This window comes from Echeneis naucrates, chromosome 9 (assembly GCF_900963305.1).
Source record: "Echeneis naucrates chromosome 9, fEcheNa1.1, whole genome shotgun sequence".
NCBI classification, from domain to species: Eukaryota; Metazoa; Chordata; class Actinopteri; order Carangiformes; family Echeneidae; genus Echeneis; species Echeneis naucrates.
Genome location: NC_042519.1, coordinates 22,675,377 through 22,697,978, shown reverse-complemented (window position 1 = coordinate 22,697,978; position 22,602 = coordinate 22,675,377). Strand labels below are relative to the sequence as shown.

Sequence of the window (22,602 nt, the reverse complement as noted above, 5' to 3'; positions counted from 1 at the left end):
TACATCATTACCCATGGGTGTTTTGTTTAGCTGGTTAACCACTAGCAGTTGCAATGGGCAACAGCTACACTTCCTGTGGTGTTACTATTGTTGTCGCAGCATACGCAGCTGTTCCTGTTGTGTCTCCTTGAGATAACATGTAATCTATTTTGTCGTCATACAAATGAAACGGCATAGCAATTCAGATGCATTAGTTTGACTGGTCAGTATAAATTTGGTCTTGATAGGTCCTCACTGATCTCCTGTCAATACCATCAGTAAGAGGGGATTTTGAGTATCAGAGTGTAAAGCTAAAAGCATCTTCCTGCAGTTTAAATACAGCTAGAGTTATTCAGTTTCTCAAAATGCCAACTCTGAAAAATCTCTAAAAAACAAAAACAAAAAAATAAAACGTACTTCTTAATCTCGTCCTCCACAGCAGTAATTCCGTCTTTATGTGGCAGTAAAACCTTGTGAGTGGCACTACCAAAGTCACACAGCACATAGTTTCCCTGGTCATTCAACAGGATGTTTTCAACCTGGAAAGCAGGCACAAAAAAACACCATCAACATACATCAGCATTATACAACATGTACCCAGTGACAGAAGCTGCTCAGTTCTGCACTCCCAAGATAATCTACATCTGCAAAAGAAATAAAAGTGAGAGCAGCAGATGTTGACAACTGAAGATGTGCTGTGTCGGTTTAAGGTTTCAAATGTTACATATTAGACCTACGCAGACAGTCACCCTGTGTTGTTTGTGACCGTTGTCATGTGTGCGCTATGGAAACTCTGCATCCCATACAGCTCCACTCATTCAAAGGTTTCATTAAAAACACATCAGCTTTGTAGCAGATACATGAACGAACTAACAAGCTGAAGCTCATCTTCTATTACATCATTATGTACACAGATGACAATTAGTGGATTAAGTTGCTTGTTAAAACTCACAAATCCCACACACCCACATGCAAAACTGATTTAATAACCAGGGATGGAGTAGTGAGACAACCCCTCATTTCAGTAATGGCCTTGGAGACACAAGACAAATCTCAATAACAAGTCAGTCTAAGCTTATTTTTATGACATCAGATGAGTTTAATTTTTGGCTTTTAGTTTAAACCTATCTTGGAGATCCAGCAGAGTAAAACACAAAAACTCAAAGAGCATTAGCATTTTAGGGAAATTAGCACAAAAGAAAAGAAGAAGAAACAAAGGCAACACAAAAATATAAAGTGCAACAAGGTAATACAATACACAATGTAAGAAGGGAACATCTGATTATAGAAAGCCAGTAAAGCACTCTGTATGAGGTGTGACAGACAAGACCAAAAAGAGGATGGGGGGGGGGGGGGGGGAAGGCTTGTGAGCTGGTCAAGGGAAAGTGAGCTAATGAAAGCAACAGAGACTGTCTCAATACTGTTGACGGCTCAGGGCTGAGGGGCTTTTTTTGCACTCTCACTTTCCCTGGCGATGGGTGGCTGGGGACTCCATGGTCTTTTGTGTCCCTGCAATGTTATGTAAGCCTTGTAGGCTGAACAGATAGACAGTGAACAGAGGACGGGCCTGTGGAGCTGAAGGAGCCGTTCTGTTTAGAGGTTTGTCCAACTGGACAGAGTACAGCTGCCCACAGACAGGGCCACTGAGGAGAATTCAACCAGGGTGGGAAATGACCACTGGCCTCCAAAAAGAAAGGCAAAGCTGGCTGGTAGCCAGCCTGGATTTTAAAAATCTACCCACCCCCCCAAAAAAAAAAAAAAAAAATAAAGTTAGCCAAAGGTTAGTGAGGAATTACGAGATAAACCGCTACAGTTGCCTTGACAAAGAGCAAGCTGGGCGCTCTAGAAAGGAGAAGGTGTTGGAGGATGAGGAAAAGGAGGTGGATGAGCAAAGACTAGGGGGGGAAATCAGCCTAAAGGAAGGAGAGGAAATAAGAACAAGCTAGCAAAGGAAGCGGGGGAGCATAAAAGGAAGTAGAGGAGTTAAGAACAAGTAGTGAAGTGAAACCAAAGTGATCCTTCTGCTGCTGACCTAGCAGATGTTAATCACTAACTGAAAATCACCACATTGACATTCTGACCCAGAGACAGGAGGTGGCTCCAGCACCACAGAACAGAATCAGACACGCACAGGCTCACAAGATTCCCAGCTGGTAACAAAAAACAAAGCATATGCAAAACCACAAGTTCCTCTTTTTGACTTTGTGTTGTAAATGCACCACTGGTCTGTTTGTGCAGAGCACCTTCTTTCAGAGCTTGTCGAACACTGTGGGGAATGTCCAGGCATCTGGTCTTTTTGTTACTGTTGGAAGTTTGTGGGTGACACACTTTTATTTAGCCTCTCATTATACACCTGCTCTTGCCTTCAGGAGTTTGATTTTGGTTTTTTTTCTAAGAAAACTTTGCAGACCTGCTGAGTGTTTGAGGACAGTGAGGGTGGCAGCTACATTACACCAGGACTAATGACTTGGCTTACACTTCATGTCCCAAATTCATAATGAGCTTGGAAGAACCGCTTTTGGCCTCTTTGCACCGTCCTCCTGGAATAACAGTGTACAGCACATATCTGATGTTATCGCTTGGACATTTTAGTTTCTTGACCTCTACCATACAATTTCTGGTGTTACCTGTTTTCATAGACCCTTATCTTTATAATTTTGTCCGATTTTACACACACACAGACACACAAAAATAACAACTAGAAGCTGTCTCTTTGCCCAGAGTAGTAGAAAGTGAAAGTACGCTAGTTTGTGACTGCTGATATTTATTTATTTATTTATTTTTTTTTTTTTTTCAAGAGTTAGACCAGTGGTTCTCAACCTTTTTGGTCATTTTCAAGCCCCACTTCACCCTCTTGCCCAAACAAAAATCTTGACAATTTACATTTCATTTTATAAAACATCAACACCAAGTTCAAAAAGAAAATAAGAGTGCAGTTGTGCCATCATAACTGATACCTTGAATCAAAAACAAAAAGTACAGTAGTCAAATAATGAAATAGTGTTTCATTTGCAATCTGTGCAAAAACAAGAGAACTTTCCTTGTATTAGTGGCTGCAATGTGCCTGTTTTTCACCGCACATCCTCTCAAAAGGGGGTTGCAGGCATGAAACTGCCATGCTCAAGTCATGTTCATATCTGTATTTCGTTTTCAGAGAACAGTCTACCTGCTACCTTGTTGTCCCGCTGCAATTATCATCCCGACATCCATCATTGTTTTCGCACTTTAGTCCAGGTTAAATTTTTGTCCCGGTCTCCTAATGCTCAATCATTTTAGCCATTAATTACTACTTTGTTTGTGTGTGGGTGTTTTGTTTAGAGTGAATTATCTTTATTGTCAATAAAGAAAAGCATTTACAGTAAGATAGGCATGAAATTAAAAATTTCCATTCCCCACTAGTGGGCCACGCCCCACACTTTGAGAAGCACTGGGTGAGACTGGATAACTTGAACATTTAATCAATCATTGATGACCGTTATATGTCTGCGTAAATTGAAAATTTACTGCTAGCCTGAACAGAAAAGGCAATCTAAAGCTCTCGCAAGCTGACGGGCCCTGTTTCAACTTGAGATATATCTAACAAGTAGTTAACTTATCCTCCTGATAAGACAGGAGGACAGTGAGAGTAAAAGAAGAAGCTTCCCTTCACCTTTAGGTCTCTGTGAATGATGGGCGTTTTGCATTGGTGTAGCCGGGCGACAGCCTCAGACGTGTCACAGAAGATGTGGAGGACCTCGGCCTCACTGAAGCCCACATTCAGCCGCTGGTTCATCTGCTTCACCACCTGACCCGCTGCAGGAAAGATTTACCTCATTAGTTCAGGCTGGGAAATACCAACAGCAGCATGTTCAATGTTTAAACTTATCAGAAAGTTTTCAGATTATGTTTGTAGTCACTCTCAGGCTGAACATTACCTGACCAAGATTTACACCAATCTTTTAATGGTATCACTTTAAATCAGGCAAAGCCATATTCCGCATAACCTTGACAACATAAAAATATTTAAAACAGGAAGTAACGTGCTGTTTTAATATATTACATAAACTTCTGCTTTCAGCAATTACTTTACATGTAACTATTTTGAACTAAAATAAATCACTATGCAAAGACTTTATCCAACACTGATCATCCTTGGTAACCAGAGAAATGTTTGCATATAAACTTGTCCAATAAGGGCAAAACCTCTCAAAATAACCTTCCTCAAAGACAAGCCGAGCCAGCAAGCTGCCACGATCAATAGAGGCCGCACAATGGACAGAGGCAGCAACACAGAACTGAGTGTTGGATTTATCCCAAAATAAAAAATAAGACTTTTGTCCATGAGCCAATTTAAACCCACTAAACTAAATGTAGACAGTTGGTGAATGCTAGCATGTATTTACTACTTAAAAAAACTCAATTAAAGTCTGCATTTTTTTAAAGCAGACGTCGCTGGAACGAAAACACACACACCTCCCCCCCCCCCAAAAAAAAAAAAAATAAAATAAAAAAAATTCACAGATTTAAAAATCTTATTTGGCCCGTTGATCGTAATAAAACAGGACTGAAATCACCAGGAGACAACAAGGTACTGTGTGTTTTAAAAACAAAGAGCCTGCACCTTTACAGTACTCCATGAGGATAAGGACCTCCCAGACACTGTCTGACACCGCACTGATTGTGGAGTCCAGGTAGCCGACGATGTTCTTGTGCCCTGACAGCTCCTTCTGCAAACAAGACAAAAACAAAAAAGTGACCAGGACAGAAAAATGCAGAGGCACCAAACAGGAGGTGAGGAGGTAAATTTTTGAGGGCAAAGGTCCCATTGGGGCAGCAGAGGCTCAGGAAGGTTGTCCAATCCCCGGCTTGTCTAGTCTGCATGTCAAAGTGTCCTTGAGCAAGACACTAAACCCAGAATTGCCCCTGATGGCTGATCCATCAGTGCATGAGCATGCCAGTTAGATATTGTAAAGCTCTTAAAAGGGTTGTTAAGAAGACACAGAGTGCTGTCCATTTCCAATACCCACAACCCACACAAAAAAACAAGGTAAGCAATTATTAAGTAGAACTTGTTTTGTCATGTAATCTTTCTGCTGTTTTTTCTGTAACAACAATGCCGCTTCATGTGTTTTTCAGTTTCAAAGGTAACAATGTACATAAACTGCATTAAGGAAAACAGAGGAGCCGATCATTGGAGATCAGCAGAAATATTACACAATGAAGTGCAAGTTTAAATCTAAATAATCAAACTACCGGAGCAGAAATACAGCCACTGAAACAACATCCAGCTGAGTTCAGTCCAGCCTTGGATTTGTGGTCGAGCTACTGTGTGGCAAGAAAGCCTTTTGTATTCTGTCACGTTCTTACGCCGTGCTGATCTCTTAACTCCGCTAATCTTTCTTAACTTGATTGATTCACAGGATTAAAGTGTTTGGGTTTGTAGGTTGTTGGATCCCAGCACGAGACCAAAAGACTGCTGTGTGTTGTGGAAAGCGAAACACCTAAGGCAACGTCCCAGAAGGCCAGAACTGTTGTCGATGTTTAAGGTCAGCTGTCTGTGTGGGTGTGGGTGAGTATTACACATTGTTCCAGCTGATGCAGCAGTCAACAGACACACAAAGCTGGCTAAACAGCTTAGAGTGAGCTGTTCACTGACACACCAGGGTCAAGCAGTCAAGACGAGACATCTGCTGCTGTCAGAGTCCTATGTGTCTTGTAGGTTTTTACTTGTAATCGTATTATCATTATTATTTTTTTTTTTCCCCACAAGAAAACACCAGAATTATCTGCTCTTGTCCCACGTGTGATGGCTCTGTGAGACAAATCAAATGTATTTGTCAGTGGGCTAGGTGCATTAACACGTCACCCAGCACAGACCAAAGCATTTTTGGGAATGCAGGAAAACAGGACTGGTTCAGACAGATGGAATGAGGGCACCTGTAGACACCTAGCTACGTGAGCATGTGTCTTCTTGAAGGTGTGTGCAATGATGTGCTTAAATTAAGTACTTGAAAACTGAGAACGCCCTCATGGAACTCGAATGAAGGACTATCAAGGTTAAACTTAGACAATAGCATCATTCACTGTTAAATTAGCAATATCAGTGTAAAGAATAGCGTGTGATGAACATGTTCGGAAGCTCTTGAAATACACAAGAAGACCTCAGTAGAGAGCTGAGATCGAATGATGTGATGATGCACTCACCATGATAGTGATCTCTCTCTTGTAGACATTCAGGTCCGGCACGTTGTTGACGTACATTCTCTTGAGAGCACAGCGGACGCCGCTGTGCGTACGAGCCAGAAACACTACTGAAAAGCCTCCTGGGGAGGAGAAAAAAAAAACAAAACAACACACAAGATTACATTTTAGCATATCATCAGCCTAATTATGTCAAGACATACATATTATCTTTTTGGGTAGTAATTATAGGTGTTAGGAGAGAATTTGACAAAACTCACATTTGAAATTTGCCTCTTTACCTTGCATGTTATTTTGTTAATGAGTACAAAAACATATAGTAGCAATTGAAGTTGTAATTTAAAGCCCAAGTGATCCAGTTGTGTTGCTACCATAGTTACGGAGAAAAATGAATAGATATGTTGTAATGAAAGATTTATTCAGGGGCTCCAAAAGCAGATATTTTAATTGTAATAAATGAAGTAAGTTAAGCCTTTGCTGTATGGACTACGGAGAAGATTTAGACAAATGAGATATGAAGGTGAATTTGTACTTGGAGATGGGATTGAATACTTTCTGAAAGCAATGTAAGAGACGATTGTGTTGACAGAGAAAAAGGTGTTTAAGTCACTGTCTTGTGTGAGTCTCTGGTTGAAAGGAGACCAACGCTGTGATGGAACAGTCCTGAGCCTCATTAGAGGCAGTTCGCTAAGTCGCTGAGTGGCGGTCCACCAACCAGAGGAGAAGGAAAAGATATACAATAGCATGCTTGTTCATTCACAAGTTACCTTAGGTCATCAGTGTGGATTGGGATTGTGAATGAACAGAAGAGGAGGGAGGTTAAAATGACCAGTGGGCACAAAAACCGTCATTAAAGAGTCCATCAAGGCTATGTCTGAACAAACGCGGGGACCGAGGAGCATAAACACCACCCCCATCACACACCCCCACCCAAGTCCAAGTTATTCATGCAGGCTAAACCTGTGTGCTCCTTTGAGGACAGTAAATAGAAGATAGCAGGTCTAAAAGTCAGGTAAACCAAACATAAACAAACTGAAGTGTAGTGGTTGCTTGTATGTTGTCAAAGCAGTGAGTGTAACTGTAGCACACATTATCAGATTTAGAAGGGAAACTGATGCTGTCCTGCAGCACAGACAATTCATAATAAAGTGAGTCAACTGAAATGTTAATGCCAATGTTAACAAGTTAAATGTTAAATTGGCATTAGTCGTAAGATCAGGGTTTCCTGCATATAGAAACACATTACAAACTAGAAATGGAGGTCAATACTAGAATTAACAGTTTTGGCCAAGAACATGTTTTGTGAGATCACAGTGACCTTTTACCTTTGCCCGAGTAACCAAATTCCAAATCAGTTAGCTCACTAGTCCAAATGGACATTTGTGTCACATATTACGAAATTCCTTGCCAGTATATTCATAAGAATAGTTCAGATGTGAGATAAAGGAACAAACAGACAGCAGCCCGCAGTGCTGAGTCAGAAAAGGGGGGCACGGCACAAACTTCAAGGAGCGATGTTATCACGTAAACATAGTATGTTTTTAAGGAGTCCTGATTTAACAGCAGCTGGTTTCTGACAGGTGACAGGTCCAAGTCGAAACGGGACAAAAAGAGGCAAAAATTAGCAGGTCGAACCAGATGTGTTGCTTTTACATCATTGAAAATCAGAGCCAGCACCGATAAACGCCCAAAGTCTACTGCAGAGTCAGGTCTGAAGGACAATTACAGGCTACGTCATTGCTGACAAAAAATAGTTTTTGGGTGGTCTTAGTCGGTTTTGGAAAAAGGGGCTCTATAAAAGCACACAAAAATGCATGAATGAACTGGCTTTTAATAACATGCAGCTAAATGATGCAGTTGGGTGAAAGGAGAATTAGAAAAGGCCATGGTTTGACGATGTATGGCTGTACATCTGGACACCAGACCTGCTGAGAGTTAAAAACAAAAAAATAAACCAGTGACAGACAAAGTACACTAGCCAAAGCTGTTTACATCTGCTGGATGCTGTTCATTGATTTGCCTTGGTCTGCACTGTGTGTTAAGGTCAGCTTGATGGTCACTACAAACTGCTGGGCCAGGCTTACATTGATTTCCTGTAACAAGGCAGTAGAGTGCAGAGCCACCCAGAGACTTGAGGGGTGGGCAGATGGGAGTGAACTGAAGACATAAAACTTAATCAAGTGACATGGTCTTGTGAAAGAAGCAGCAGGATGAAATCAGACTTTTCTGCAAGCAGAAACACAATCATATACATGTTGCATATTCTGCCCTCCGACCCCGGCGAGAAAACAACCCATGAGTCATCCTGCGTGAATCTCACGCATCACGTGACGCTCGCTTTGACACGAAGATGTAGGAGGCAGATGTAGTAAAGATCAAACTTAAGGCACAGCTGCGGGCTAGAAGATGTGGGGGCTGCTGAGACCAGATGACAGATTTCACAAGGCAAAATCCATTTGCTCGGGCAAAGGGCCAGGAAGCTGAGAAGAGAAGGCTTTTTAAGCATGCATGGGCAAGAGACAAAAGAGTGGATAACCTTCACTGAAAACACAAAAACTGCCGAAACTGGATGCCAACATATCTCATCCTAGAAAAACCAAATCCCCTTCTTTTACCTCAATGGAAACTACAAGGATTCTTAAAGTGAATTTTAGGCATTATTTGCCCTTATACAAGAACATCAGGGACAGAGCGTGTCACAGCTTGGACTAAAAACCAGACCACTGTGGTTATAACTAAGCCTTCACTGAACCATCAGACACCCTGTACAAAAACCTTTTTGTATCAGACTTGTTCTGTTCACTTGAATGAGCCAAAATGACAAAGTGCACTGATTACAAGATTATTCCTTTCTAAGGGATCCATGATTGAACAACTACTGAGCTCATCTCTTATCTTTGATGCACATCCATGCTACTCGAACTAGAACTATTGTATACCGTGAACTTGAACCGTGATGAGCCACGATGACAGGCTAGTCATCCTGTGATTCCCTGATTCTGGCTTGGCTTTTAGGTATTTCGCTGATGCTAGCAGGTTGTGTTGATCCTCCAGAGAGGAGGTGGCTTTTAAAAAGTTAAAAGACGACAGAGGACCAAATGCTTCATATCAGCCGGCTGGGCTTCTCCTGGACTGACTGGGGCCATATGCTCCAGGATCGGGTTCTCACTAAATCACCACACTGAGCCTTTTGTTGCCTCCCGTGACTATGCCAGCCACGGAAGTGGTACGCTATTGAGTGCATTATTCTCCTGAGTGTCTCTGGGTGGAATGATTTGTTTCAGAGGGGCTTTGTGCTCAGCATAGCAACTTCCTGGACAAATGAGAGACTCCTACAGGACACAAAATGTCCCTCACTGTACAGGAGATTGGCCCCATCCACAGACAATAACAAAGCTGTCTTTAGCTGACCTGCACTGGCTACACAAATGTTAAGCATCTGCATGTGACAATGGTCTTTTTCAGTGTGGTGCACACACACACACACACACACACACACACACACACACACACACACACACACACACACACACACACACACACACACACACACACACACACACACACACACACACACACACACACACACACACACACACACAAGTTTGGACACAGTTTTTGAGATTGAATTATTCATATGATCCAATAAAAATAGGCAGGTCCATTTTGGATGCACAGTATCCAGGTCCAGCGTCTTGCAAACGTCTTATTACCTTTTACTTTACTTTCTATTCACATTAAGTAACCTAAAGCACAGAAATGTCGATTTGATTATAGTTGAATGTCAGTCTTTATCATTTCAGTGTTATGCTTTGTAACTGGATCCACTGAGTGTGCTTAAGGACTGCCAGTGAGCATGCCTAACTCTGGTACTCAGCATCCATTAGTCACAGCTCTGTTATTGTACCCGCCCCCCGTCTGTTAACTTGCTGCACTGTGGAGAGTGGATGGAGGCATTTCACCGCTGTAAGATCATGGTCAGTTGTCAGTGACAGTTGGGAGGAAAACCCCCCGAATCCACCAGGCTAAGAAGAGAAGAGGGGAGGTGGCATATTGACATTGCTTCTGAGCAAGGGCTGTAATTACTGGAGAATTTTCCCTAACCCTGCATCCAGCACTAGGGACCCTGACATCACTGCAAAACCTGACTAACTAGGACATTCACAGGCAGCCCACATGACAGCACGTGGAAAAGGCCTGAAAGAGGACCTCAGACTCTGTGAAACAGATACTTAGTGCACCTTGTGATATCGGGAAGTTAAAAAACTTCAGAAGTGGTAGAGGGGGTTTTCACTAAAAAAGGATTAGAGGATTAAGCAACATGCAGCGAACAGAGATGATACATTTATAGTTCCTGTGCAGGCCAGAGGCACAGATGTTCTTCCTCTGACACATGAGGTCATCTGTGATAACAGACCACTTGCTTCATCTCTCTCAGTTTGTCATTAACCACCCCCCCACAAAAAGCCCCACAGCTTTATACTTCAGCCTGCATGTTGTCTTTGGTTGTTAAAGAGCTACAAAAGTAAGAACGCCGTGCCATTGAAATTTCCAACAGCTTTTAAGAGGAGAAAATGGCATTTCTTTTTGAGAACATTTGGAGCAGGCTGAGGTATTTCCTCCTGGAGGCCCCCATCAACACGAACCCACAACACTTCCCCTATAAGTCTTTAGAGTTGTTAAACTTGAAGATAAGTGGGTGTATTTCTTAAGAATTAAACTTAGAGGGATTTCCCTTTCGAGGAAGAACACATGAAAAAAAGTTGAAAATGACCATCTATTTAAGAAATATTTCCTCGATAAGAGGTGAGGGTTCAGTGACAGCATAGTAGCCAGATTGAAGACTTGCGTTTCTGAGTAAGTTTGATTGTTTATTACTGTTGTGAAGTATTTACTCTGCCAATACCTAAAACTGATCCAAAGAGGTTGCAGCAACTTACTTGAAATTTTCAGGGAAAAAAAAGAAAGACAGAATTACACTCAATCAAGATGAAAAGAAAGAAAAAGTCATAGAAACACACGCTGACACAAAATGTAACCAAAACAAAGTTTGTCCAGATGTTTCGTCCTACATTTAGGGAAATTCAAATTTATGAAGGCCCCATCTCCTTCAGTTCATGGTCTTGAAGTACCTTCTACTTCTGGACTAACAGGTGCCATTTTCCCCCAGTAAAAGTAGGAAATTGATTTCTTTCTGCAGGCCTTTGCCACACTGTGCCAGCAGCTCCTGCTAATTACCAATTATGACTTTTTGATCCCCAGCACTTTAGCAAATCCACTGAGATTTGGCATGATACAGTCTAAAGTGGGAAGGGCTTTTGTTCTTCGGCTGATTAATGTAGCGGCCAAACATGCTGTTTGGTATGTGTGACGCTGAAGTTATATCAAGCTGTGTATATCAGGGAAGCCGCGGACGTCAGGGACAGTGGGCGAGCCAGCCCTGGTTTTTGAGAACTTTGTGAAAATATCATTTTGGTGATTACTTTGTTCTTCAAGTCAGATGCAGACTGTCCAGTTTTTTCCACTTTCTTCACCTGAGGCTTAAGAGCACTGTTTGAGCTTTTTACTGGAATCTTCAAAAGTTACAGTACAGCAAAAGTCAGCATTTGTTCCCTGGGTTAAAGGCCCAAAATTTGGCATGTACATGCTTTTAGCAAGCATTTGAGACATTCTGCACTATCAGCTTTTTCCTGACGAGGCACCACACCACCATGTTATGTTTTCAGTAGGCTGTTTTTTTTTTTTTTCGTTTCAAATCAGACAAATTCTGGTTTTAAATTATCATTAAACCGTCCAAAGTGGCAATGATACAAAAACACTTTCACCCCAGTTTCTTCTATGAATGGCCACAGCAAGGAGATAACAAGGTCGTTTCGGCTTAGTTAGTTTTTGAGGTGAAGGTGATAATCAGCCAGAATGCAGACGAGGCAGCAGGATGCTGCAAGAGTACTGAACTCGAATGAAAGGTGAATTCAGAGGTGGGAAAAACAGCTGATAGCCTCAATCTGGCAAATGCGCCAACATCTGGTAGTGTGACTTGGTCATAAGCAGCATGAGTAAGCTGATTGCATTTTTGTTGTGGGTTTTAAAGTTTGTGGGCAGGAAGGTTTCTTTCATAAGAAAAAGAACACTCAATTATTTGAATATTCTTCTTCTTTCCAATTCTCTTCATTAGCTAAATGTACATCTGCTCTGTATTCAGCAGCACAAGGCTGTCCTTGACAATGGAAGGGGGTCACTTTCAGCCTGCAAGTGGCTCCTACATCTGTCAAGTACCAGGGCTGAGATTCAGCATGACAAACCTCTGCCACGTTATTTCTTCCCTGTGATGAAGTACTGTCCAAAATATGTAAAGCTGTTTGGCCACAGGAGCAGGAAAAAATAGCTTATTCTGTGGGTAGCTTCACAAAACTCATGTAGTTCCACTGCAACTCGTCCCTCAGGTATTATTCTGAAATGTGGCCATTTGAGTTTGATAAAGTGTATCTAAGACGTATATGTCTTTCAAAACCTGGCTTTTATGGAGATTTTGTGTTGGTGAAAAAATGTTTTCCATCCTTTTAGTAAAAAGTAAACATTAACTTCTTAAATGTTAAATTTACTCAAAAGAATTTGATATATTTTACAGTCCAAGTTTCTCAACTACCACGTTGCTTGTGATAAATCCCTTTCATAAAAAGGCAGCATGATTGTCCATTCAGCCTTTTGCCTCCTACAAAAAAGGTCAGAGGGTCATATCCTCTGAAGCTTGAGCATAAAGAAAAAGATCATTTATTGGACATCCGGCTATTGGAGCATTGTCATCTACCAAAGTGTTGGTCAAGTGCAGTTTGGAACCAGAGGAGAGATTAAGAGCCAATATGAGTTACAAAGCAAGTAGCCTTTGTCTGATATTTGCAAATACTGAACATCTGATAATATCAAACACCACAATATTTTGTGCCAAATTCAATATTTTTCATAATAATAGAAAGAAAAGTTCTACCACTTGCAACAATAGATTTGACAACATTTCAGATGGACTGCTAGGAGACAAGAGTTTGAATATTGCCAAGGGCTACTAAACAGTATTTGTCAAAGCTATACAGCTCTGGATCAAAAGATTCAACAGACATTGAGTCATTGCTGCTCTCCCCGATGTTTACGGTCAAATCTGGATTGTGGCCTACGATCACTCGTGAAGTCTCAAACAATAAACCTGTCAAATCAACAGAACTGACTTCTAAAAAAGCACATTGAGGAAAGCCGCAAGGAGAAAAAAAAAACAAAAAACAAAAACAAACAAAACAAAACAAAAAACAGCCCAGCCGCACTGGCAGTGGTAGAAATATGGGTTAAGGAGGAGACAAGCAGAAAGAAGAACTTTTGAGTATTCCCCTTCAGCTTGATTTTAGCTACCACAAATCTAACTGACCCGTATTCCTTATAACGCACAGCCAGATTCAACTGTACACAATAATACTGACCTGCAAGTGAGAACTACAAACACCACAGCAGACTTGAAAACGTCAACCTGGACTACACAATCCCACCTCCTCCTTCAGTTTTCATGCTTCTATCGTGGCCTGTATGTTTAGCAGTGTAGCCTACGACTCAATTTATCTAATTTCTGTCCACTGTGATGCTAGTGAAAGATGCATAGGAAAAAGGTAGAGGTGAGTGAAATGAAGAAGTCTTTCTATAAAGCAACTCCATAAAAGGAAATATCAGGATCAGTGTGCACGTGTGTTTTTTCCAACCTGGGCTCAGCGTGCCAGAAAGTTCTGGCAGTAGGGTCTCATATATCTTACCTCAACTGTGTTTACAACTGAACTGACAGGCACAAGTGGCCATGCTTTGGAGGCTCTAAGATGAAGTTGGGAATTAGAGAGGTGCTGCAAAATGATACACATTGTTGATGATACACCATTTTGGGCTATTGTATGAATCTGTCTACGTCGTTTACTCCTCTATGTGAGTCAGCGTAGATTTACACAAGTTCACATCTCACAGACCAGGTGCAGCTCCTTACCTGCCACACCTGGTCTGAATCATGCAGGAAACAAATCATAAAAGAACAGAGTTCTTTCAGAGCTACAGAAATCTGGCTACACACACATGACATTTACAAATTCTTTGTGATGCGCCAAAGCTTAGAAGTGAATGGCTCAAACTGTTGAATCCCACAAGAGCAGCAGCAACACTCGCATTGCATAATGTTTGTGAAGAATCTGTATGGCAGTGAAAACTGCGCTAAGGTACACAATCCACTGCAAAGTGATACAATTCTGTATTAGATGAGTAAGAACACACAAAGGTTATGACAAACATGTTCACACCAACTTGCTTACAATGCCCACAGCCTCAGTCATTAAGGCTGAGGCAATCACTCATCACTTCTGTCTAGTCATCTCATGGAGTGTAGTCATGCACAGGTCAGGCAAGTGAGTTCACAGAAGCCTATGATCAGTTTCAGACCTGCACTTATATCCTCTGGAAGAAGTGACCTCATTGTCCTCAAGTAATGATACCTCATAAACCTGATCAACATGTTGCCCTTTCAACTTTATCTTTTAACTCAAATAATCACTATGTTGTCATTAGTGGATTATTCATTTCCATCACAATAATGAAATGACACATTTTGAAGATGACTGAAAGTGAAACGATGAACACAGCAGAAAAGGAAGACAAACACACTGGACTGGCAGTGACTATCCATAGTACACTAATTCTTATTCTGAGTATAACCTTTAAACCAAGTCCACCGAAAGATGAATGAGTTGTGAAAACGACAAACAGTCCTCTGCCTGCACATTCATAATTCATTGTTCTTGTCGCAGCCAAGTAATTTCTTTCCTAAAAATGTTTACTAAAGAGTTCAAAGCACTGTAATATTAAACTCGAATTTGAAATTATAGTGTATCATCCGAGTCCTAATGATTCATGGGTCTCTCAATTATGAAGCACTGATAAATCCACTTCAGTGAAACGCTGTATTGGACTCCCATACTAAGGTCCTTCTGTTTGGAGCGACCCAAGTTCACACCCACCGTTGGCTCGGCGCCCTCCTGAGATCAGGCGATGATGAATTGTTAGAAAATCATTCATTTGCAGTTTCACAAAGAGGGGAGGGCAACGCAGAGGGGCAGATACAGAAGGCCTCAATGAGCAAGCACAAAGGCACCGATACCCATCACGGGACCAAGTGCTGCATCGTACCAGCATTCTTTCTGGGGTGCTAGAATAAGACAACAAAGGGCCACAATGTGCCTATTCATCAGCAGTACAGTATGCTAATAATGTGGATGGGATGCATTCTCACCACACTGCCCTGCCAGAGAGGGAAGATCAAATGGGCCATTCAAGAAAACATTATCAAGAGGAAGCAAAGCTATCAGACCTGCACTTGTTTGAGTCTAATTGCAGTCCTATGTGTGGGAAATACAAGAACATCAAAAGCATTTTGATGTTAGTAAAAGGCATGCATCCTCCTCACGAATATGCTGTAATAACATTTTAATGTCGTTCATTCATTCCAAAATTCATTTATCGGTATTGTTTCACAAACTGTAGCAGTCCATTCAAATAATTATTAAACGAGAGACGGAATTAACTGGTTTAATTATATAATGCCGGCAGCTCAAGGTGTGTCCAATGTAAACGTCAAAACAAGCTCAACCTTCACACAGGGCACTGTGATATCATCTAGCAATGAGCTATGTTGGCCAATCAAACACATGCAAGAAGAAACAACTGAGGCCTAAATCTCTAAATCTTATCTTGTGTTGTTTCATTACAGTATGGTTGAACCTGAGCTTGCAAGACAGTGCCCTTCAGTATCATTGTAAAAACACCAACTGTGGCAATGTGCTGCTCAACCTTTCTGTGGGAAAATGTCAAGAAGCTGTAAACTGATGGCTTTTCATTCTATCCTGACTGACATCTTAAGTATATTTACTTAGCTTGTGAGTTCAACTTTCATTTATTATATTCAACACAAACACTGCTGAAGAGATTTACAACAAGTTTATCAAATGCATGTGGCAAAGTCTTTTTGGCACATGATGTGAAATACATAAGTAAAGTCAACTGTAACTGTATTTGTATTATTAGATAGGCTCTCTAAATGTCTAATAGTCCAGAGGCCACAGGCTTGTTTGATGAACACATGGCCTCCATCCAGATCACAAGTGGCAAAAGGACAAGGTGAACATGCCACGTGCTTGCAGTGAACACAGCAGCTGTTTTAAGTGGAAATGATGTTTGCAGGTCTTCTGTTTACATGGTGTGTGGCTGAAGATCTTACAAAGCTCTCACCTCAGTCTGTGACTTTCAGAAAGCTGTTAAAGACCCCCCCCCCATCATCCGATGTAAACATTTAAATATGTCAAGGAAACAGCTAGGTGGATGAACATGAAGTAAGCATGTAACTCAAATAATACACGGTCAATACACCGAAGGACAGGTCAGCGAGAGTGACAAAACATTTCTATATGAAAAAGGCTAATCTCTAATGCTTAAAAGATGGAGGTGGCACCAGTTAGACGTGGCAGTGATGGCTTACAACTTTGCTTGTAAATGCGAAACAAAGGAAATGAAACCACCAAGCCAAGTTCTTTCCAGTAATAAGAAAGAAGCAGTGACATTTCACCCAGAATTTACCAACACAAGCAAACATGAACTGTTTGCCTTATACCTACAGTGTCAAGTAGAAAGGGCAGCCATGTAACAGGCCATCAGCCTGGTGGATAAATAAAGGTGGCATAAGGGCTATTAAAGTGGCGCTGACAACAGGACATGTTCCAGAGACAGTTTTCAGTTAAATGTTGACTGGTTGCTCAGCAAATTGCTTAAGGAAATATTCCATCTGCAGGTGCAGAGCAATCAAATTTGGAATAGTATCTCTGCTAAAACAGTGACTCCTTAACCCCTAAGACTGTTACTCCTAGTAAAGTTCCTAGTAAAGTTGCTTTATTATTATTATGGTCCACATACTCAAAATCTGCACAATCTCAGTTAACAGGGGACAGTAGCTCATAAAACAAGAAAAAACGAACCACTGTTGTTCAAAAGATCCCATTTGGTGAATTTACTCATGAGCAGAGTCAGATTAAACCATCTGCAATCTTAAATTCTACATCTTTTTTTCAAGATGTCTGCGTCAAGACATTGGGTTATGGGCTAACTGTTCTAGTATTAAGTCCCCAAGTTTTGCAAAGCTGATTATGCAACTACAATCTCTGTCCAAACCCATACTTCATCTAATTAATTTCTACACATTCCCAGAATGAAAAAAGAAACCCCATATAATAAGAGTTAGTGGATAAAGGGTGACATGCTCGCAGATGCATCCTGTTCCTTCATGTCACTTCTGTGTTCCTCTTGGAGACAACAACCGATAGAGCTCAAGAGAAACCACAGGGGCTGGAGTGGAGTGGACGGAAATGACTATGTTCCTATTCAGTGTACGAACTGTCCAGCTCTGCAGATATATCACTTGGGGAAAAAAAAAACCCAAAACAAAACATCTAACCATATGGTGTCAAGAAAACATCTGAGCTAGAGACAAGTTATATTTTGAACAGACTTGAGATTGTAACTTTTGCACTGTTAGTTATGTGTTTGGCTTTAAGCAGATCTCATGATTTTCATTAAACTGGCACAATGGCCGGGTGATGGGAGTGGGAGATGAGCGTCTTAAAAACATCACGAGCATTTCTGCACCAAGACATCAGTCACACAAGTGCCGCACTGTCCAGCAGCAGGTATGTCAGCCTGATCAAGCTTGTTCAAGCTGAATTAACCACTGTGGGTGGCCTTTAAGAGAAAGACAAAATGGTACAGGAAACTAAATGATGCAAGTTTTCTTATCTCAGGTCTCAAGCATGATCGAGAACACAGGAAAACGTTTCAATATGGCCGTTTACACTGCAGTTATGGTTCAAAAGATTTTGTTGCCCAAAAGTTATGTGGAAAGAGCACCAGTTTCATTTCACAAATAAAGTTAAATTTTTTGCCAAACTTAAATTTTCCTTTAACTCACTGATAAACAACTTTATCAATGAAGTGTGAGTTAATTACTAAAATTTATTTTGTGAACTCAAGACCACAATAACAGGCAAACCAAGTAGCTCCCTAAATAGAACGAGGCCGCCAATTGATTTGCTACTTTTACAAAACCTCAAAGAATCAGCAGCAGTTGGTTGGTGGTTAGAGGGCCTGTGCTATTGAAAGAGCATCACATGGGGTGAACACTGACAACACCATACAGTGCTATATTTACATGAAAGCACCTTAACGCAGCTGACAAATGCTGACTAAATCAGTAGCTTGGAGAATTATTGAATTAAGCCCCTTTGACAGTGCAAGTATGACAGCAGGATTCATTCTGTGTTTAACACTGACGTTGCGCTTTATACTATCAAGGATGAGGATCAACATCTATCATAAATAAATGCAGCAGCGAGTGTATGTAAAAAAAAAAAAAGCTAAAAAATAATATATTATATTTTTATATTTTATATTTTATTATATATATATGATTCACAGTTCAGCAGGGACAAGCCCAGACAGGCTGAGACACCCAGTTCTTACCTTTGGAGAGAATGATGAGCAAAGGTCACCATGTAACCTTGTGCTCGTGGTGGCAAAACCGGCCACAGCCACTTCACATGATTATATGACGACACATACACATGACTGCTTGCAGGAAAGAGTTTGCATTTGTTAACGCGTGTGCGTCTAAGAGAGAGATCAGGTTCACACTATAACTTGTTTACAGTACATGACACACTTGTCATGTTTCATGAAGTAAACCTTTTGTGAGGGGAAATGTTTGCGTTCTTTATTTAACCTGACACCGAATGAATGATCAGTCTCGGTTATGTTAATCCTCTGCTAAAATCTAAATAACAGCACTTCTCAACTTTATGTTTCAGGTGGGAGAAGCTCTGCACTATTTGAACATAGCTGCCTTTTAGCAGCCTGAACTTTCAGTTTATATAATTTAGACTGACCTTGACCTATTTAATCCTCAGACAGAACTGAGTACACCAGATATAAGTTTTAAAATCTGGTGACTGTAGCACATTTGTGAATGTTATTTTGTCAGCACTTATCTAGTTGTGTTCAAAAGAGCCCAAGAACTCAGCTGGGGCAGCTTTACAAGCCAAAGCTCTTCTCCAGTTAATGTGACGTGATAACCACTGACACACTTGTGAAAGAACAACTGTTTCGTGAAACAAATTTGCTACCACACTTCCCCATTTTCTGGTTGCCTGATTGGCTCCGTAGAGAACACATTCAGCCTAAAAGGAAATTTTTTTATGTTTCCAAGAAGCCTGTGGACATCCTTAAGCCCAACTTATTTTAATGTTGAGTTGAATCACATCATTAACACAAAACTAAATCACCCCCCAACAAGTCTATGGAGAAATCAGTCTGAAATTTAAAAAGGAAGCAGAAGTTTTTTTTTTTTACATCCCCTTAGAAAATACCCAAGGGACACAGAGCCGATAGAAGAAGAAGAAGTTGTTGAAACTGAAAATGTTAGTCAAAAGTGTTTTAAAGTGACTGGATCTTTACATGCTGTATGTTGACACAGGAGGTTTGGGCTGTTGTAACCCCCCCTCAAAAAAAAAAAAAAAAAACCCCACCACCCACACAAAGCAGCTGAAGCAGGATGTCAACTACAGCTGTATGGGGGAAAGTTACAAGCTTTAATTCCAGCCATGGACCAAGTCCCTGCTGGGATAGGGAGCGACCTATTAAAAAAAAAAAAAAAATCTGAAGATCAATTATTTGGGAATAAGCAGACGTTTTGGGAGGAGGAAAGGGGGGGGGGTGTTATTTTTTTACTGCAGACCAATTCCAAACAGAGCTGTTTTCTGAGTTCCTCTCTGAAAACGGTGCATGACGGGTGTGTCCCAAGAATATAGAGGGGTGTGTTGTTTTTTTGTTTGTTTCGTCATATTATTACATACCTTCTGCAATGAGCTCTTCCACGGTGACTTGATACCGACCGACTGCAAACACTTTCCCGAAGTAGCTGCTGACTCCGGAGCTGGATCCGGACCCGGACGCCCCTCCGAGTCCGCCGCTTTCGGACTTCGGCATTCTGGAAAACTTCTTCATCCTTTTGACTGTCTTCCTTTAAGTCCAGCCGCCAAATGCAAACAAAAAAAATATATATATAATCAACCCCCCCACCCCTCCCCAAAGTCCAACGAATCTCAGTTGTGTCCTCTTTTTATCTACTTCTGTGAATTACGTTTCTCCCCCTGCATGCTCCGCGTCTGGTTCCTCTGCTAGCTGTCGGGTGAGCCGACATGAAAGTTACAGTTAACACAGAGGCGTCACGGCGGGATGTGGGTGTCCCCCCACCCCTAAAGCCCGCTCCGGTGACATTATCCACTCACAAATAATTGGTCCAAAAAAAAAAAAAAAAAAAGCAAACAACAACAACAACATAAAAAAAAAAAGTGTGTTTGGCTCGTTAGCTAATGTGACACATCACGCTAGCTGGCTGCAGCCGATGCTAGCGTGTGCACGGGGGGCTCCGCCAACAATGAAAGGACAGCGGTTATTATTATTATGATTATGATTATTATTTTGATAAAAATGGAAAAAGACAAAAAAAATGGGGTGGGGAGAGGAGAGGAAGAGATACCACCTCCTTTAGAGTCAAGAAACCCTCCTCCTCCTCCTCCTCCTGCTGCTGCTGCTGCTGCTGCTTACAACCCCAGCCGGATGAGCCTCCTTTCGGCAGAAGCAGCCGCGGCGTTGTTCGCCTCGCTCGGGCGAAAGTTAGCTAGTTAGCTGCTTAGCTGCGGCGGTTAGCGGCTAAGGAGCTTTGGCTAACAGCCGCGGCGCAAAGCAGGGAACCGGAGACCGGTACGGACGGGGGGCGGGGGGGGGGGAGGACGAGGTCTCCCCGCCGTCGCTCGTCAGAAAGCCCCGGGAGAAGTGGTGCTCTTCGTCGGGTTCCTCCGTGTCATCTCCGCTTCCCCCCCGGGTCGCCGCGGCAGACGGTAAACTTCTCGTGACTCTCTAACGGCAGAAGTGGGCGGTTCTTTATTTACACCAATGAGAGGGACAACCTAACCTGACCGGGCCCCGCCCCCTTCCGTTGTTGTGATTGGTGTACCGTACGCGGGGGAGAATGTACGGAAGCCCGTGAGTGCCAAGAAGAGAGGCGACAAATGAAAACATAAATAAAAATTGATGAATGGAATTGTAAATTGTTTATATATGTAAATTAAATCACCGCCATTTTTTTCTTAATATTTCATCCTATTGATTCCAGCCATTGCATCATATCAAGAAGGTTTTGGGTTTGATTCCCGGGCCTGGGCTACGTCCTTTTTGGGGTTTGGATGTTCACCTTCAGGTACTCTGGTCCCCCAACAGCCCAAAGACACGAACACTTAAATCAACCGGTGATTCTGATGAATGTGACTGTTGGCTGTGTGTCCTTGTACATCAGCCCTGTTATCGGCTTTTTATGTTTTATGTGAAGCACTTCGATTAGTGTTGCTGCTTAAATCGGCTACATAAATAAACTTGCCTTGAAACAGACTAACAAAGTAAAGTTATGACCGTTTTTTTCTTCATGGAATAACTTCTGTCATTCACCTTCATTTCTAAAAACCATTCATTCAGCTACACTGTTATTCCGCTGCATTTTACAGAGAGAGAATTAAGGGACAAGGGAAGGCAAACAGAGAATGGTGGAGATGAAAAGTGCTTGAGTTAGCCTTGTTATGATTTGGCACTATATTAATAAAATTTCTATTTGATGTAAGTATATGTCCTCTATCAACACAAACAATTATGACGATCTTGCATCTCGGTGGTTGTTGTCTGACTCTGGTTTTGAGAAATAGGAAACAACTAGTTTCACATGTTGTTTAAAATCATCATCTCAGTCTTATTTTGATTTACATCTTGTCGTCATAACTTACTTGGTGAGTTTTAATAGTCCCGTTGTCACTCACAGTTCTGACAGTGAACTGTGAACCAGTGCTGACAAATAATGACTTTTTTTAAGGAGCCATTTAAATAACTCTTTAACTTTTGTTACAATACAGTAGTCTCCTATTAACTCTCACATCTTTGGTTTTACATTAAGTAAGAATTACAACATACGAAACCTTCTCTTGTTACATTTGCATTTTTCGCTTCTTGGCAAGAATGGGCTTCCATAAAAGCACCCAGACAATGCTCATCTATGGTGGGGCTGCGTCAGTGACAGACAGACCGAGCAGTTGGTTGAGGAAGGAGGACACAAAACAGGATGGAAAGAATGCAGTGCGTGGAGAAATAAACAAACCTCAGGCTTATCTGGAGTGCCGTGTTACCCTGATTTGAATTTATCATGTTGTTGATCAATAAACATCATAAAAATTACCAAGGCTTCCACCGCCATCTGTCTTTGCCTGTAAAACATTGCAGGAACAGGTT

General features: G+C 41.5%; 1 protein-coding gene across 4 annotated transcripts in view; it reads right to left on the bottom strand.

Moving 5' to 3' along the window:
• The window catches only part of bmp2k (BMP2 inducible kinase), a 38,727-nt gene extending 18,383 nt beyond the window's left edge, over positions 1–20,344 (bottom strand). For all 4 annotated transcript variants that reach the window (XM_029509584.1, XM_029509586.1, XM_029509583.1 and 1 more), the window contains exons 1-5: positions 20,124–20,344; positions 6,163–6,281; positions 4,580–4,685; positions 3,629–3,771; positions 397–518 (exon numbers count right to left, since the gene is read on the bottom strand). In XM_029509584.1, the coding sequence (XP_029365444.1) occupies positions 397–518; positions 3,629–3,771; positions 4,580–4,685; positions 6,163–6,281; positions 20,124–20,274 (641 nt within the window). In that variant the 5' untranslated portion in view covers positions 20,275–20,344. The remainder of the gene's footprint in view (positions 1–396; positions 519–3,628; positions 3,772–4,579; positions 4,686–6,162; positions 6,282–20,123) is intronic.
• Positions 20,345–22,602: the final 2,258 nt, after the last annotated feature.